This window comes from Hemicordylus capensis, chromosome 4 (genome assembly GCF_027244095.1).
Source record: "Hemicordylus capensis ecotype Gifberg chromosome 4, rHemCap1.1.pri, whole genome shotgun sequence".
Classification (NCBI taxonomy): Eukaryota; Metazoa; Chordata; class Lepidosauria; order Squamata; family Cordylidae; genus Hemicordylus; species Hemicordylus capensis.
Window position 1 is genome coordinate 263966857 of NC_069660.1, and position 16002 is coordinate 263982858.

The 16002-nt window shown below is 41.6% G+C and overlaps 1 protein-coding gene across 6 annotated transcripts in view; it reads left to right on the top strand.

The window, feature by feature from the left end:
- The window catches only part of NKAIN3 (sodium/potassium transporting ATPase interacting 3), a 412466-nt gene that overhangs the window by 282735 nt on the left and 113729 nt on the right, over positions 1-16002 (top strand). For 5 of the 6 annotated variants that reach the window (XR_008306949.1, XM_053249301.1, XM_053249299.1 and 2 more), the window contains one exon: positions 9112-9309. Coding sequence is in view for 5 of the 6 variants with exons in the window: in XM_053249301.1 (XP_053105276.1) it covers positions 9112-9309 (198 nt within the window). In the remaining variant the exon portion in view is untranslated. The remainder of the gene's footprint in view (positions 1-9111; positions 9310-16002) is intronic. The other variant, XM_053249302.1, reaches the window with a different exon arrangement.

Below are 16002 nucleotides of genomic sequence, written 5' to 3' on the forward strand. Positions count from 1 at the left end.
TCTGAGGGATCCAGTGTTGCTTTCTTCAAAAATGGTCTAAAAATAGCCTCCTTAAGGAGGCTATTAGTTTTAGCTTAAGGTCCGAATTGTCAATTAAATTAGCAGGGGTATCAACATCCAAGGTACTCTAGAAAATGTTCCCTACTTGCAAGAACCTCTAGTATGGGAAGATGAAGTTAGATCAGCACTCCAGTCATTATCAAGTCGGCAGGCTACAGCAATTGATGGAATAACTACAGAAATATGGCAGGCAACAGAAGAGGAATCAGTCACAGCTCCAAAACCATGGCAGCAAATCTAGAGAACGTCATAGTGGCCAAAAGATTGGTGAGGCCAGTCTACATACCCATACCAACGAAATGACAGACTTAAAGACTTAACAGATTGTGCAAACCATTGCACAATATTCTTAATTTCAAAGGTTAGCAAAATAATTCTCAGGATCATCCAATGCAGATTAGAGCCCTATGTGGAAAGGGAAATGCTGGATGTTCAAGCTGGTTTCAGAAACGGCCAAGGAACATCATTGCTGATGCATGCTGGATAATTGAGAAAGCCAAAGAATAGCAAAAAGAAGTCAATATTTGCTTTATTGACTACACAAAAGCCTTCGATTGTGTTGACCATGTCAAGTTGTGAAATATCCTTAGGAGAATGGGCATCCCAGAACATCTCATTGTTCTCATGAGAAACCTATAAACTGGACAGGAGGCCACAGGTGGTACATGGTAAAACAGACTGGTTCCAGATGGGCAAAGGAGTAAGACGAGGCTGTCTACTTTCTCCTTCAGCAATTTATATGCTGAACATATACTGAGAGAAGCTGGATTGGAAGAAGATGAGTGTGGTTTAAAAGTTGGAGGAAGAAATATCAATAACCTGCACTATGCTGGTGACACCACTCGGATAGTTGAGAATGTGGATGATCTGCAAGCCCTAGTAATGAAAGTCAAGGAGCACAGTAAAAAAATGGGACTACAACTAAATGTAAAGACAACTAAACTAATGACAACAGGTACAGCAACCAGCCTCAGAACTGATTCTGATTCAAGTGGTGGATAGCTTCTGCCTTTTAGGATCGACCATCAACAGTAAAGGGATCCAGCAGTCAAGAAATATGCTGCAGACTAGCACTTGGTAGGGTTGCAATGAAGGCCTTGGAAAGGATATTTAGATGCCGTTGACGTGTCTATACCTACAAAGATTAGATTCATTTGGACAATAGTTTTTCCCATGACACTCTATCAATGTGAAAGCTGGACTTTGAAGAAGCAAGATAGGAAAAGTATTGACGCTTTTGAACTTTGGTGCTGGAGAAGACTTTTGAGGATACCATGAATGTCCAGGAAAACAAACAAATGGATCATAGCACAAATCAATCTAGTATTTTCACTTGAGGCACAAATGACCAGGCTCAAACTATCATCCTTTGGACACAATATGTGAAAACCCAGCTCCCTCGAGAAGTCCATAATGCTGGCAAAAGTTGAAGGAAAGAGAAGAAGAGGACGACTAGCAGCAAGGTGGATGGACTCGATTACAACAGCAATGAATGCACCACTGAGAGACCTTAAAGTCCAAGTTGAAGACAGATCATCCTGGAGAGAATTTATCTGTGTGGTTGCTAAGAGTCAATACCAGCTTGCTGGCACTTAATCAATCAGACAAAGGCTTTACTTGAGAAAGAACCAAGATGTAGTCTTAAAGATGAGAGAGAAGAGAGCAAGGAGATTTAAAAGGGATAGGAAGTTAGTATTACCCATCCAGACCTGTTGGTGTGTTGGATGCACCTGAAGATTGGCATGTGCAGGAAGATTTCCTCTCAGGGGCATAGCAGGAAGTCAGGGGAGGGCAAATGGCACAGAGTTTCCATCCACAAGCTAGGGAACCAGTATAGTGTTTGGTTCCAGGATAGGTCCAGGGTCCTACTCTGAGTTTTCTGTTTTGTTTTCCTTCCTTTGTCTTCTGTGTTTCCTCCTCCTCCTGACCATGTGCTTTGGTCAGGAGTACAAACAGGCAAAATCATGCCCTGCGGCAATGCAGAGGTCAGCCGCCCTGATTGCAGCAGCTGAAACTCACGTGTAACAAAGAAGTTTATGTTTGCATGAACCAATCAAGTGGGTGTGATCTTTATGAAACAAAAGATGGAATGGCTGGTCAAGGGATGTGTGTAGAGTACTGAATAACACAAAAGCTAACTGAGCAAAGAGGTACTTTTTAAAAGTGGTGCTTCTCTTTACTGAGCAGGGTGAGAGCAATTGGCCCTATCCATCCCCAGCACAGCATCCTCCAGTGGCTGTTGCTGGTGTCTGAAATTACTTTTTAGATTCTGAGGCCTTTATTAATTAAATAATTAATATATCTATGTTATTAAATTATTGAATTATTAATTAATAATTAATATATCTATGTAAACCACTTTGGGAACTTTTGTTGAAAAGCAGTATATAAATATTCATCATATTCTTATTCTGAGACCAGGACGTCTCTTCTTGGGAGAGAGATATGTTTCCTTTTCTTGTTAACGATCCTACCTATGGGTCCTTGCCAGCTCATTACCATTGTGATAGGAGGCAGAGGTGTGCCCTGCTTATCTGGGTAGTTGTAAGAGCAACTAGGGAAGCTAATCCCATTGTGAAGGGAGTTAGCTATTTCTCTTATCAAGATCTCTTTTGACTCCAGTCTGCTTGTTAGCGTCCTCCCTTTTTGCAAGAGAGGTGAAGGCGGGCTCCCCACTGTCGCTTGTTATTTAGACCTTGGGCAGTGCTGCCCCGTGTTTCCTTGTACCAAGTGACCATATTGCATACGTTGCCAAATCTGGGCATGTGCAGAGTTCACAATCCTATGAGCTCAGATTGCCAAAATGGAGATTGCAAGCCTACAACTCCAAATCACATAGAGGATTACTGTTTGCAGACCCAAGACAAGCTGTTTCAGTAACACTATCTTATGCTTCTTTTTAGATTGTGAGTCCTTTGGGTACAGAAAGCCATTTTATTTACTTATTTATATCTATGTAAACCGCTTTGGGAACTTTCGTTCAAGTGTCTTTATTGCAGTACTTGACCAGATTACATCACTCAAATATACATCAGTATATTTGCACTCAGTATACTTAGTATACACAGTCTAAATATTCAGGTATATTTTGATAAAAGAAGTTTAAAACTGTGAACACATCCTTACCTGATAGAAGGAGGCTTCACCATTACTTGATGAATCTTATATGCAATGGCACAAAATTTGGCGACATAAGAGGTGTCACATAGATTCATATCAGCAAAAAGTTACATAAAAATCCACTGATCTTCCTTGTAAACCCTCTAAAAGGGGTAGAATCGGTTTACTGTGTGGAATGCTATAAAAATTAAAATAAGGTAAAATATGAGCCAAATTTTCAACTTCATCTGATCCAAAAGGATACTTTCACAGGTGATAGGGTGTCTTTTTATATCTCCCCTGCAACCAAGCTGATGGGAAAACATTATAATGAACTAAGGTGAAGGCTCTACAATTGGTTGGACATGTCAGATTATAAAAACAACTCACCAGTTCTTAAAAACAATTCACCAGTTCTTAATACAGTTAGCGAGTTTATTTCTCTCTTCTTGTGATTCAATATCTAAAATACATTGTTCCAGGATTCTGTTAGCCTGTTCAAACTCCACAGCAATTAAAGATTTATAGGAGAATCTAACCACCTGAAGTTCTCCTATTAACTTTGATAATCCCTTAGACTAAATCTGATTTTCCAAAACTAGGGTGCCAATCCACTTGGCACCCTAGGTCAATTTTAACTTTAGCCAGGATTTAAATACTGCCAGCCACATTTTGGTCTCCACCTTATTCACCCCTGTCTCCAGCCTTAATTAACAGATAGTCCTTGGGGGAGCCCCCAAGCAGGCTCTCTTTGTAATAGAGGGTGCATGTCTGCCCTATTCAGATATTTAACAAGTGATGCAATATAAAATTTGCTAAAACACATCCTTGCTTAACAAGTCTAAATGCACTGTCATCTTGTTGAAAAGTGGTATATAAATGTATTCGTATCTCAAATATTCACAAAGACTGTTCTCACAGGAGAATACACCTACTCTAAGTCCAACCAAAAGAAAATTCCTTCACCATACAGAACACTGGGAAATGGGTTGCTGCACACACCATGATGTGTGGTTCAGTGAGCAGGAATGCTTAAAGAGGCACATGGTTATCACCATCTTCCTTGCACACCCCAGGTGTTCCCCAGCAATTCCACTCCTCTTCAGCTTCCGTGCCCTAGGCTAAGAGCCAAAGCCAAGAGCCCTTTGGCTCACGCCCTTGGCAGGGCACCTCACCTAGGCATTACCTGCAGGGAAAGGGATAGAATGAGCTCACTGAAGCTTCCAGGTAGAAACACACACACATAGGCCCCTCCCAGCTTAGCTTTCTCCAGAAGAATAATTTTAAATCTGCCCTAAAGGTAAGGTAGAGTCAGTGTGCCGTCAAGTCGATTTCGACTGCTGGCGCCCACAGAGCCCTGTGGTTTTCTTTGGTAGAATACTGGAGGGGTTTACCATTGCCTCCTCCTGCGCAGTATGAGATGGTGCCTTTAAGCACCTTCCCATATCGCTGCTGCCCGATATAGTACTACTGGAGATTTGAACCAACAACCTTCTGCTTGTTAGTCAAGCATTTCCCCGCTGCGCCAAATCTGTGACAAATCTGTCCTAGAAATGCTAAAATAAAAGAGGCTTCTTTGTCATGATTGGAGACTGACTAGGAATTCCATGTTTTTCTGCCATGTTGTTCTGTGCTATGGCAAGATTTATTTCACTAAAATATAGTGTTGGGTTCATACATGTTGGAGTATTCCGCTAGGCATTGAGTACTGTATACTCCAAGACTGAGTGAGGACTGAGTGAAACAAAAGAGAAAGAATAGGACATTGTCATGCTGGATCAGGCCAAGGGTCCATGAATTCCAGTAAACTGTTTCTATTTCTAGCAGTGAGCTAGAAATCTTTGGGATGGTGGTGGGTCCTTTTGGGAGAGGGAACCCTCAGTCTGTCTGTCTGTCTGTCTGTCTCTCTCTCTCTCTCTCTCTCTCTCTGAACTGCTTTTAGATATTTTGTTGAAAGGTGGTATATAAATATTTGGTGTCGTACTAGCCGCAGTGGCTGAGTATATGCATTTGAATGTATATACTGTTGACTTCAATAAAACTTACTTCCAAGTTGTATGCTTAGGAGTGCAGCCTGAATTATTTATTATTATTATTATTATTACATTTTATATCCCACTCTTCCTCCAAGGAGCCCAGAGCGGTGTACTACATACTTGAGTTTCTCTTCACAACAACCCTGTGTAGTAAGTTACGCTGAGAGAGAAGTGACTGGCCCAGAGTCACCCAGCTAGTATCATGGCTGAATGGGGATTTGAACTCGGGTCTCCCCGGTCCTAGTCCAGCACTCTAACCACTACACACTACGCTGGCTCTCATATTCTCTCTCTGAATATGATTCTATCTCCCTTGAGGGCTTTCTGATTAATTTCTCATTAGAATGGATAGACTACTGACAAACCATTAGATTTCATTGTGGTTTGGTAAAGATTTTTATGCATTGGTTATAGTGACCACTTATACAGTAAAACATCTTAGCAAATGATTTTGGCATATTTGGCATATTTTTTCTAATGTATAATTTGTCTTTTTAATTTACATTTTTAAACAGTTTAATTCTTCCAGGATAACACACTGAACAGTATGGGGCTAGTGAAATGTCTCTGGCATAATAACCATGATACTCTTCAGGCTGTTCAGATGAGTTTTTTGTTTACTTTCTTCTTGCTGACCGTGATTCTGATGTTATATATAATGTAGACAAATTTTGTGTGGTGGCTATTCTAAGACTCTAATACTTAATCCAATTGTTATACTTTGGGGTGAATTGTTATTAATGCTTAAAGTTTTTTTTATCTGTCTACTTTTATTGCTGCTCAGAGACCAAAATAAAACTGAACTAATGATACTCTGAACATCACTGGAGGATATTAAGTTTAATGTTCAAATTAATCTTAACAAATTGCAGAAGTTTACTGTGTTAGGAGAACTACAAGGGGGAGTGGAATAACTAAGGATATGTACCTTAGACCAGGGATTCTCAACATTGGGTCCCCAGATGTTATTGGACTTCAACTCCCATAATCCCCAGCCCCAGTGGCCTTGGTCGGGGATTCTGGGAGTTGAAGTCCAATAATATCTGGGGACCCAACGTTGAGAATTCCTGCCTTAGACTGAAATATAATCCATGTATGCAATTAAATTTGAATGCTTCCATCTTTCTAATTTTTCCACAAGTCTCCCAATGCCCTGGAATTCATACCATCTTCCTCATTTTTCCACAAGTCTCTTATTGCCTTGAAATTGCTAATTCAAGAATTGGTGATTTTCACCATTGTAGTGGGGAAATGACTTGACTAGCAAGCCAGATGTTGCTGGTTCAAATCCCCACTGGTATGATTCCCAAACTATGGGAAACACCTATATCAGGCAGCAGCAATATAGGAAGATGCTGAAAGGCATCATCTCATACTGTGCGGGAGATGGCAATGGTAAAACAACCCTGTATTCTACCAAAGACAACCACAGTGCTCTGTGGTCGTCAGGAGTCGACACCGACTTGACAGCACACTTTACCTTTAGTAAGGAAGCAGTTCCTAATACTGGGCAAAGGGATACTTGTGGATGCTGAGGACAATTGATTTGCTATTACTATGTGGGCTGGACTGCTCTGTGTGTTCTAACTGCTACCTTTCAGATCTTATTTGTCTGTCTGTGTTGCAAGACAGCTATTAATACACTGACTTGGACACAGCAATAATGAAGCAGAATTTTTGTGATGTCTAGTGGCTGTAAGGTTAGAGTGTCAGACCAGGACTTGGGAGTCCCAGATTCAAATCTCCACTCAGCCATGAAACTCACTGGGTGACCTTGGGCAAGTCACGTTCTCTTAGCCTAACCTACCCCACCCCACAGGTTTGCTGTGAGGACAAAATGGGGAGTCACAGTTCCCTTAGTTAGAAGAAGGGTGGAATAAAAAGTAATGTAATAATGAAAGTAGTAACAAGAGTTACTATAATGCATTCCCATAAAAAACATAAAAATGGGATGGATCTATGCCAACTTTTACCCAGAAATAAAAACGTATGGGTTCTGTACTGAGATGTTCAACAATCGGTATCTGACTCAGAGGTAAATTCCAGTTTTCATCCATTTAAGTTACATATGTTAGCGCTAGTGCTTTAATATGGAGAATATACCAGGGAACATAAATACCATATGGTTGGCATCCATAAATACCAGTTTTCATAAACACATAAATACCAATGGTTGGCATCCAGACTATTACTCAGCAGAAGCCCCACTGAAAGTAAATAGTTCTTTTAAGTAACTCCTGAGCAGTAGTACTACTGAGTAACTTAGTCTGGGTATCAGCCTGTATTTCTAGTATTATAGCCGAGCTACAAGCTCATAGATTTTGGTCTTGTTTGACTCATCAAAGGAGCTCCTTTTTCATCACTGCTAGTCATTAAACAATCAGTCAAAGTTTAGTGCCTTCTCAGACTGTCCATTTTTCCACAGTGTGGAGTTGCGATACCATCCAGATATAAAATGGCACCAGACTATCTGTGCTACTGCAATGGTGGCATATTCTTTACTTCTTAGACCACTTGCAGTTCTGCAGTGCTGTTTCTTCATTGTTGCCTGGATAGCAAATCAGCACAGAATAGTTGAGAGTTGTTTGATATCCAGCTAGTACTGTACAATGTGAGAGGTGAGGGATTCTATATTATTAATGGTGCTACAATGTACAATTTAGTGATGAGAATCTAATGAGTCAATCTGTCATTCTAATGAGCTAATTTGATATGAACATTTGGCTGTTCAAGGATTCGTTCTCTTCAGTGGGATTTATTCCACTGGGATTTATTCCAGCAGGTCATCATATGATCATATAATGTATATAATACAGAAGTGAAACCAGACAGTTCCGAAAGCCATTGATGTGCAAAAATGTACTGATAGAAGCACAGATACAAAAGAAATAAAGTTCTGGAGATAATTCCCCCACCCACCCACCCAAATATTCTAATGAACTTTTTAAAAGTAGCTGATAAGGCACTGTCCAGACATTTGCGGGGGGAGAGAAGAAGATTTTGTGTATGTGGAAAAGCTACAGGAAAATGGGGAACAAACTTTGTGGACCAGTTTGCAAATCGCAGACAACATTCTAGAGGGTGAATGAACTTTGGCCTGTACAGATGTAACATTCCACCTTCTTTTAGTGACTGAGTGCATCTATTCCCTTCTATTCCTTTCCCTTTTCAGCATTAGCCATGGTGTGGTATTATGTCTGCACTGGGGTTGTTGCTAATAAAAGTTTTAAACCAGGTTTTGAAGCTGGTTTGAAAACCCCAGTTAAACCCGGTTAAAACTAATGCTCCATAATAGTTAATGCAGAAGAAGAAGAAAGTGGGGGGTTATAAAGGAGGGGGAGCAGGGAGCATGCAAACCTACAAGGTGCACCTACAAGGATAAGAGATCTGAAAATATATCTGCAGTGGCCAATGGGGAAGTTGCATAAAACATATAGAATATATATTTTTTCCCATTTGGGGGGAAAATCTGTTTTTAAAAGAAATGTAACTTTCATGTTTCAAAGTTAGCTGTTCTTTAATAGCTCATAATCATAAACAAGGAAACTACAATTCTCTCTAGATTTGTTCCGAGTTCCAGGTATTTTATCAAGCTGGTTGCAGAGTTCACTAGTTTTCCAAAAATTGGGGTCCCCCCACCCCGCCGGGATCCATTATTTTAATTCAATCATTTATTTCTTGCCATGCCTGGTAAAAAGGAGGAAGTGCTTGTTCAGATTATATTTAGATGACAACTGCAAAAAGGAGCCCTATTGAAATCAATAGTTATGCTCTTGCATGGGAATCTTATCCTCCACTGATGTAGCATGTATGTTTTCTGGGACAGATATGCCCCGGAATCTCTTCTGTGGAATTATTATAGTTCACTTTAAAGAGGGACTGAATTGTAACAACATATTTCATCCTTCTCCTCTAGGAAACTGATCTCATGACCTTTAACATCTCAATGCATCGATCCTGGTGGCGAGAACATGGGCCAGGCTGCATACGAAGAGTGGTGCGTCCTTCAGCTCCTGGAATCTTAGACGATTTTTCCTATGTCTCTGTGACAGGCTGCATCATTGACTTCCAATACCTAGAGGTCATTCACAGCGCCATCCAAATATTACTGTCCGTAAGTCCCTGTTGGCTTCTAAAATGGGATTACACCCTCCCTATGTTGCTTTCCTATACAAGTGACACATTGGCTTTGCTACTACTGTGTTTTATTTTATACAGAATTACGTTTAGTTTTTAGAAGCCCAAGGAACAACAAAAAAGTATAAAAGATGCCATCCAGGGAAACATAGTTGCTAAATAATTCTATTTCAATGTAGTTTCAATACTGAATGTATTTTAAAAGATTGTTCCAGGTTTTGATCAGAATTGAACAGGTTATGGTGTATTTTGTGACTTGACATGTTTTTAGATTGCCTAAGACATAAATATTATTCAGAAGCGAAGTACATACTCCTGACCCCTACATCTGTCTTGGTGATGACTCCAGTATATGTGACTAATATTGGCGAGTAACAGAAGTACTTTTAGAGATTTCAGATTACCTCTCATCGCCAAAAGTAGATTTTGGTTTCTGTCAGTCTTTTCTGCTTTTTTATTCACAAGCTTCTGAGCTTATGTGGTTGACGTTTTTCCCCATAAGTTTGTAAACCTTCTTTGGTCTAGAAATCACACTGTCAATTTCTAATTGGCTGGTAGGTAACATAGGACAACTTGCATATTAACTCTTCTTCAAATGGACAGGCTCTTCTGCACATACACTTACACTTACTATTTTACACAAACTTGCATTCAGGCAGGCTTCAAGCACAACTCACATACGCATATACCCAAATCACGTTTTTGTTTCTGAAGCACTAGCTGCATTGAGATTTGTGTGGTGTTAAAGAGGATTCTAGTTAGGAAAGGAAGGAAAGCATCTTTCTTTATCTGCAGAATGCCTTCTGAGAGAGCCTAGCTCAACTCAGCTAGTCCATGCAGGTAGATGGGAGTTTGGAACAAAAGAGGTTTTTAACTAAATTGAGTCCTTAGAACAGTTCCATAAGTTCAGGCTTGCCTTAGGTGGGTTTTGAAAGGGACCTAGAGTTGTGGAGCAAAGCAGTAGCATTTGGTGCCTCACCTCTGACTTCATGGGCAGGCTGGCATACAGAGCAATTATATGCATAGTGCTGGGGAGGGCCTAGTGGCATTTTGGAAGGCATGCAAGGAGCATTGGAAACATAATCCATCCAAGCACTTTCCCCATAAAGCTCTATGCCTGTGATACAACCTTTTGCATGGTAGCAACTTTCAACCATGGCAAATAAATGCCATATAGAAAAACATAAAGTATTCTAGCCTATGCATGTTTATACCCAACCCAACTGAAAATTTAAAAATTTGTTTAGTCAAACAAAAGTTCTTCCTCCTCCCGCTTTGTCCCATAGTTCTTCTATGCATTTTCTTACCTGATGACACTTTTATTAATTTCAAAAGCTAGGCAACTTATGATAGGAAAACATAAGTCATGGAAAGGGTCACAACAGCGGAAAGAATTAAAAAGGCTTTGTAAAGAGGAGTAAATTTAGACTGGATAGTCATTTTGTCTGTACAGTGCAGCTGCTGCCATTGAGAGTCATTGAGGCTGTTCTTACGGTCCGCCAAAACTGGGCTAAGGAAGCCAAGCCTGATCATAAAAACAACCGGCAGCTGTGTGGGTGCCCGTGGTGCTTCAGTGGCAAACCCACCTGTACAGCCACCCTCTTAAATGAGGTTAAGGGAGTACTCGCTCCCTCAACCCCATTTCCCTGCTCGTGTGCAGTGCTGGCTGCTTTTAGCTGGCACTGCTGGGATACCCACAATGAACTGCACACTCACATGATGCATTATGGGAGTTCTGAGGGCCAGGAAGACGGATCTCATCTCCTGACCTTCCACACTGCTGGGTGCTGCCGGCAATCATCTTGGTGGGCGATCTGCACACCCAGAGAGAAATGAGGGATCATCTTTGGGTAGGTAAGTGACAGCAGCCTTCCTCCCGATGCTCCCTCGAGCCCTTTCTCATTATGATAATTTGCTTATTATGTCAATTCGCAAATGAAATCACAGAAACAAGAATTAAAAATAAGACTCAATAAGCTGCCTCAGTTAGCCAGAAAGTGGTTATTTGTCTTGAGGAAGCTTCAGAAACATCAGTGAAATCTGAATTTTAAGTGTAAAAGTCATCTTCTGAAGATCTATCAATTACAGGTAATTGCCCATTAATATATGAAAGTTCTTGATTTTATTGGTGCAATGGTCTTTTTGCCTCATTTGTACCCGAAAGTGTTTGATTTTATTGGTGCAATGGTCTTTTTGCCTCATTTGTACCTGTGATGTAGGCAGGCTCTGTCTGAATTAACCCCTTCTTTTTCTGTTGTGTGCAATGAACTGGTAATTGCATTTAAAACTTGTACAGCACAGTAGGCAACTTTATGAATTCTGCAGAGTCTTAAAATGGGTTCTACTGTATACATATTTCCTGTTTTAATAACCTGCATTCTGTATTGTAACTAAGCACACCTTTTAGAAACAGTGAATCCTTGAATTCTGTGGGCTTCGTATCAAGATCTCCATAATTGTGTCTGATAAGCCTCAAAACTTATCTGTCATCTCCCTTTTCTGTGACCTCTTCCAGAAAGGCAGTACAGCAATGGAGGCACCTGCATTAAAAAGAGCTTCTAGCCTCACCTTGCTGTTTCCGCCTTCATAGGTGCCGCATGGTCATTTTAGATACTTTAAAAAGCATATGTCATTATTCTTAGGAGGGTATGATTGAATTTGATTATCAAAAGGGGGTCTGTGGGCCCAGGCCCCAAATCTTTTAAGTACCTAGCAATATCCCTGGTATTTATTACACTGTTATACATGAATATACTAATGTACTAGCAGACCCTGCGCAGAGTATCTGCGCCGCTTTGTTGGCACTGCCGCTTTCTCTCACCCAGTTCATCGCTTAATTGCTCCCCACCTCAGAGACCTCAGAACCCTGAGCTGCCTCTTGTCCTCTCTCTCTTTCTCTCTCTCTCCTCCCCCCTCAGTCCATCTCCATGTTTGCCTTGCAGCCTCCTGTGCACTCCCCTCCCCCGTCACTCTCTCTCTCTGTCCTCATTTCTTTTCTCTCTCTCCAGCCATTTTCAGTCTTGCCGCCTCCCCTCAGTTTGGATCCATGGTTACCTTGCAACCTCCTCTACACTCCCCTCCCCCATCCCAGCATCTGGCTCCCCACACAGCCTTCCACTGCCACTGCAGCTGTTTCACTCCCCTTGGCAACGCTTCCTTTTTCTCCCGAGCAGGCAGTATGCTGGCCCTCACTGCCATGCCACTGCCTGATTCCCCACGCCTGATTACCCATGCTGCTCCTCCATGTTAGGCCGTTTGCAGCCGTCTCCTGGGGCCCGTTCTATTTGCCACCCACCTCCTGGAGCATGCTCCTCCCTCCCACCCTTTTGCGTGTCCCTCCCTCCCTCCCTCCCTCCCTCCCACCAGTTGCACGGGCAAGCCTCCACTGGCCTGGCCAATCTGCTTCCCCCCCCCCGCCACCTCTTTGTCTCCACCACCACCACCTTCTCCCAGCAGCTGTTTGCCGCCTCATCCCGGCACCTACCTCATTCTTTCCCACTCCCCGCCGCCGCCTCTTTGTTGCTGCTGCTTTGGCCAATCGGCCGCTTGCTGTCTCCGCCGCCCAGCCAATCAGCTTGATTGGAATTCTGTCCACCTCACATTGGAACCCGCCATGCATGGACTGTCTACCAGAATTAATAATATAGATTATACACTAATATAATACACTGGTGTGTTATACTGCACCATTCTTACATAGTTATAATAATGTAATTCTACACTATTAAAATAGAAACAGATTTTCAACAATCAAAGTTGAAATGCAAAAACAAATGTATCAAAGGCAGCTTGATATTATTTCTCATTTTTAAAGTAATTAAATACCTATTTCAAGAATTAGATATAAGTATGTGCTTAACTTCAAGGGTATTGTGTTTCTCTTGAGTGAAGTTTAAAAGCATTTTTACAGTTAAGAATACTTTTAAATAGCCTCCTGCACATGGATTATTTCCTAAATGAAGCTATATATGAAGCTGTTACTGGAAAGACCATTTAATGTAATAAAACAAAAAGCAAGTATGTACTTAGTTAATTATAGACAAATGTGCAAAGATGTAAAAATCTACCTCTGTTTCTTTCACATACATGCTCATATGTTCTTTACAGGTAAAAGTGTAGCTTCCTCCCTGCATAGTTAGAACCTAGCTTGTGTCTCCTTATGAAGCTGCAACAACCTAACAAACCATAAGAACAACAGCAGCCCTGCTGGATCAGACCCAAGGCCTATCTAGTCGAGCATCCTGTCTCAACATTGACCCACTAGATGTCTCTGAGAAGCCAGCAGGCAAGAGGTGAGGGCATGCCCTTTCTCTTGCTGTTGCTCCCCTGCGACTGGTATTTAGAGGCATCCTGCCTCTGAGGCTGGAGGTGGCCTATAGACATCAACTAGTAGCCATTGATCATAGCCCTGTCCTCCATGAATTTGTCTAAGCCTCTCTTAAAGCCATCCAAGCTGGTGACCATCACCACATCCCATGGCAGAGAATTCCATATGCACTGTGTGAAAGAGTACTTCCTTTTGCTGGTTCTAAATTTATTAGCCATTAGTTTCATGGGATGACCCCTGGTTCTAGTGTTTTGAGAGAGGGAGAAGAATTTCTGTCTACTCTCTCTACTCCATGCATAATTTTATACACTTCTTTCATGTCTCCCCTTAGTCACTCACCTCTTTTCCAAACTAGAGCCCCAGATGCTGTAGTCTTGCTTCATAAGAAAGATGTTCTAGGCCACTGATCATCCTGGTTGCCCTCTTCTGCACCTTTTCCAGTTCTACAATGACTTTCTCAATATATGGTTACCAGAACTGTATGCAGTACTCTAAATGTGGCCGCACCATAGATTTGTATAAGGGCATTATAATATTAGCATTTTTATTTGCAGTCCCCTTCCTAATGACCCCTAGCATGGAGTTAGCCTTTTTCACAGCTGCCGCTCACTAAGTTGACACTTTCAATGAGCTGTCCATCACAACCACAAGATCTCTCTTCTGGTTAGACACCGACAGCTCAGGACCCATCAGTGTATATGTGAAATTAGTGGGGTTTGCCCCAATATGCATCACTTTACTCTTGCTTACGTTGAACTGCATTTGCCATTTTGTCACCTACTCACTTAGTTTGAAGAGAACTTTTGGGACGTCCTTCCAATCTGTTTTGGATTTCACTACCCTAAATAGTTTAGTGTAATCTGCAAATTTGATGACTTTGCTGCTTACCCCAACTTCTCTACCCCATTTTATAAAAGACCTCATTTTATAATAATACAACATTTTCATTGTTAGAACAAATATTTGTATTTTGCTCACACTTGTGTAAATAAAATAGAAAAATAATGAGCATCTGGTAGGAAGATATGCTAATATTCCCAGAAGAATATAAAGTATGACGATTTCTGATGTTTTGCTTGTATCAGCAATTTATCGAAAGCTTGTTTCAGAAAATAATTGCAAACAATCCACTTTATATTCCCCTCGTACTGTACCTATGATGCGTTATTTCTTACTTGGGAAATAAGCTACACTTTTCCTTTTCAAATGTAATCACTCATATATGCTCTGAATCCTTCTGTTGCCTTGTCTGTGACAGGCACAGTGTAAACCAGCCTCAGGTTTCTAGGATCCAAGAAGGGTTTTTTTCTGGTTTCACGACCACTATTACTTCAATAATATGAGAAATGCTGAGGCTGTTCACATGAGCAGCCCTACCCTGTCTTGAACAGCCCTACCCAGGGCTGCTCATGTGGAGCGACGAGCTCAGCCCCGAGCTCAGTGCCGTCCCTCCCAGATCAGCCCCAATCCCTGTGCTGTCCCACCAAGTAGCCCAGGTTTGTTACTTAGGCTTTTACTGAGGTAGAAGGACACTAGCATGCCTTTTCACCCCAGTCCCCAGTCATGTGGCTGCTCAGGCTGTCTTCAGCCTGAACAGCCACAGAGCTGGGCAGCGGGAAAATCCCTCAATTCACCGCTCTCCTCACATGGTGCTTTGAGGGATTTATGGAGGCTGGGCTTTGTTTCTCCAGGCTCCAGAATGCTGCGCTGCTCTCAGCAGCGTGGCACATGTTGGCATGTGAGCGACGTGGCCAAAAGGGAAAAAGGGATCATCTGGGGGAAAGGTAGGTATGATCCCCACCCTTCCCAGCCCCATACCTTTCAGTCGTGTGAATGACCTTACTGCCTTCCTAGTAAAAGCATTAATTACTTCATCATAAAGGCCAGACTCTCATGGCTAGCTATAATAAACCTCAAAGAGTGTATCAAATCTCTGAAAGGAACTTGTTCGCATCCTCAGACAACAATAGCTGGAACTCATCAAAGCAACTGCGGTCAGATGAAACAGAAAACATTTCTGATATATAATGAAATATAATGTATTGTTTATTGTTTAAATATAATGTATATATAATATATTCAAAGAAGATAATTCTTAATGGATTGAAGGTAATTTATCTACCAAGTGCCCAGAAAACTCATCACAGTGTGCAGCTAGTGTGATGGGAAGGCTGAATCTGAAAGAGGGTCTGTGGTGTCCCAAAGAGGGAGCTGGACTGGTGGCAGGGACACAAGGATGGCTGTCCAGGAGATGGCTCATATGAGGACTGGTGAGGAGAGTGTTGGATGGGGGTAAGCAAGTAGGGACAGGAGGAGAGAGGTTGTGGGGGCTAGGCTTTACAG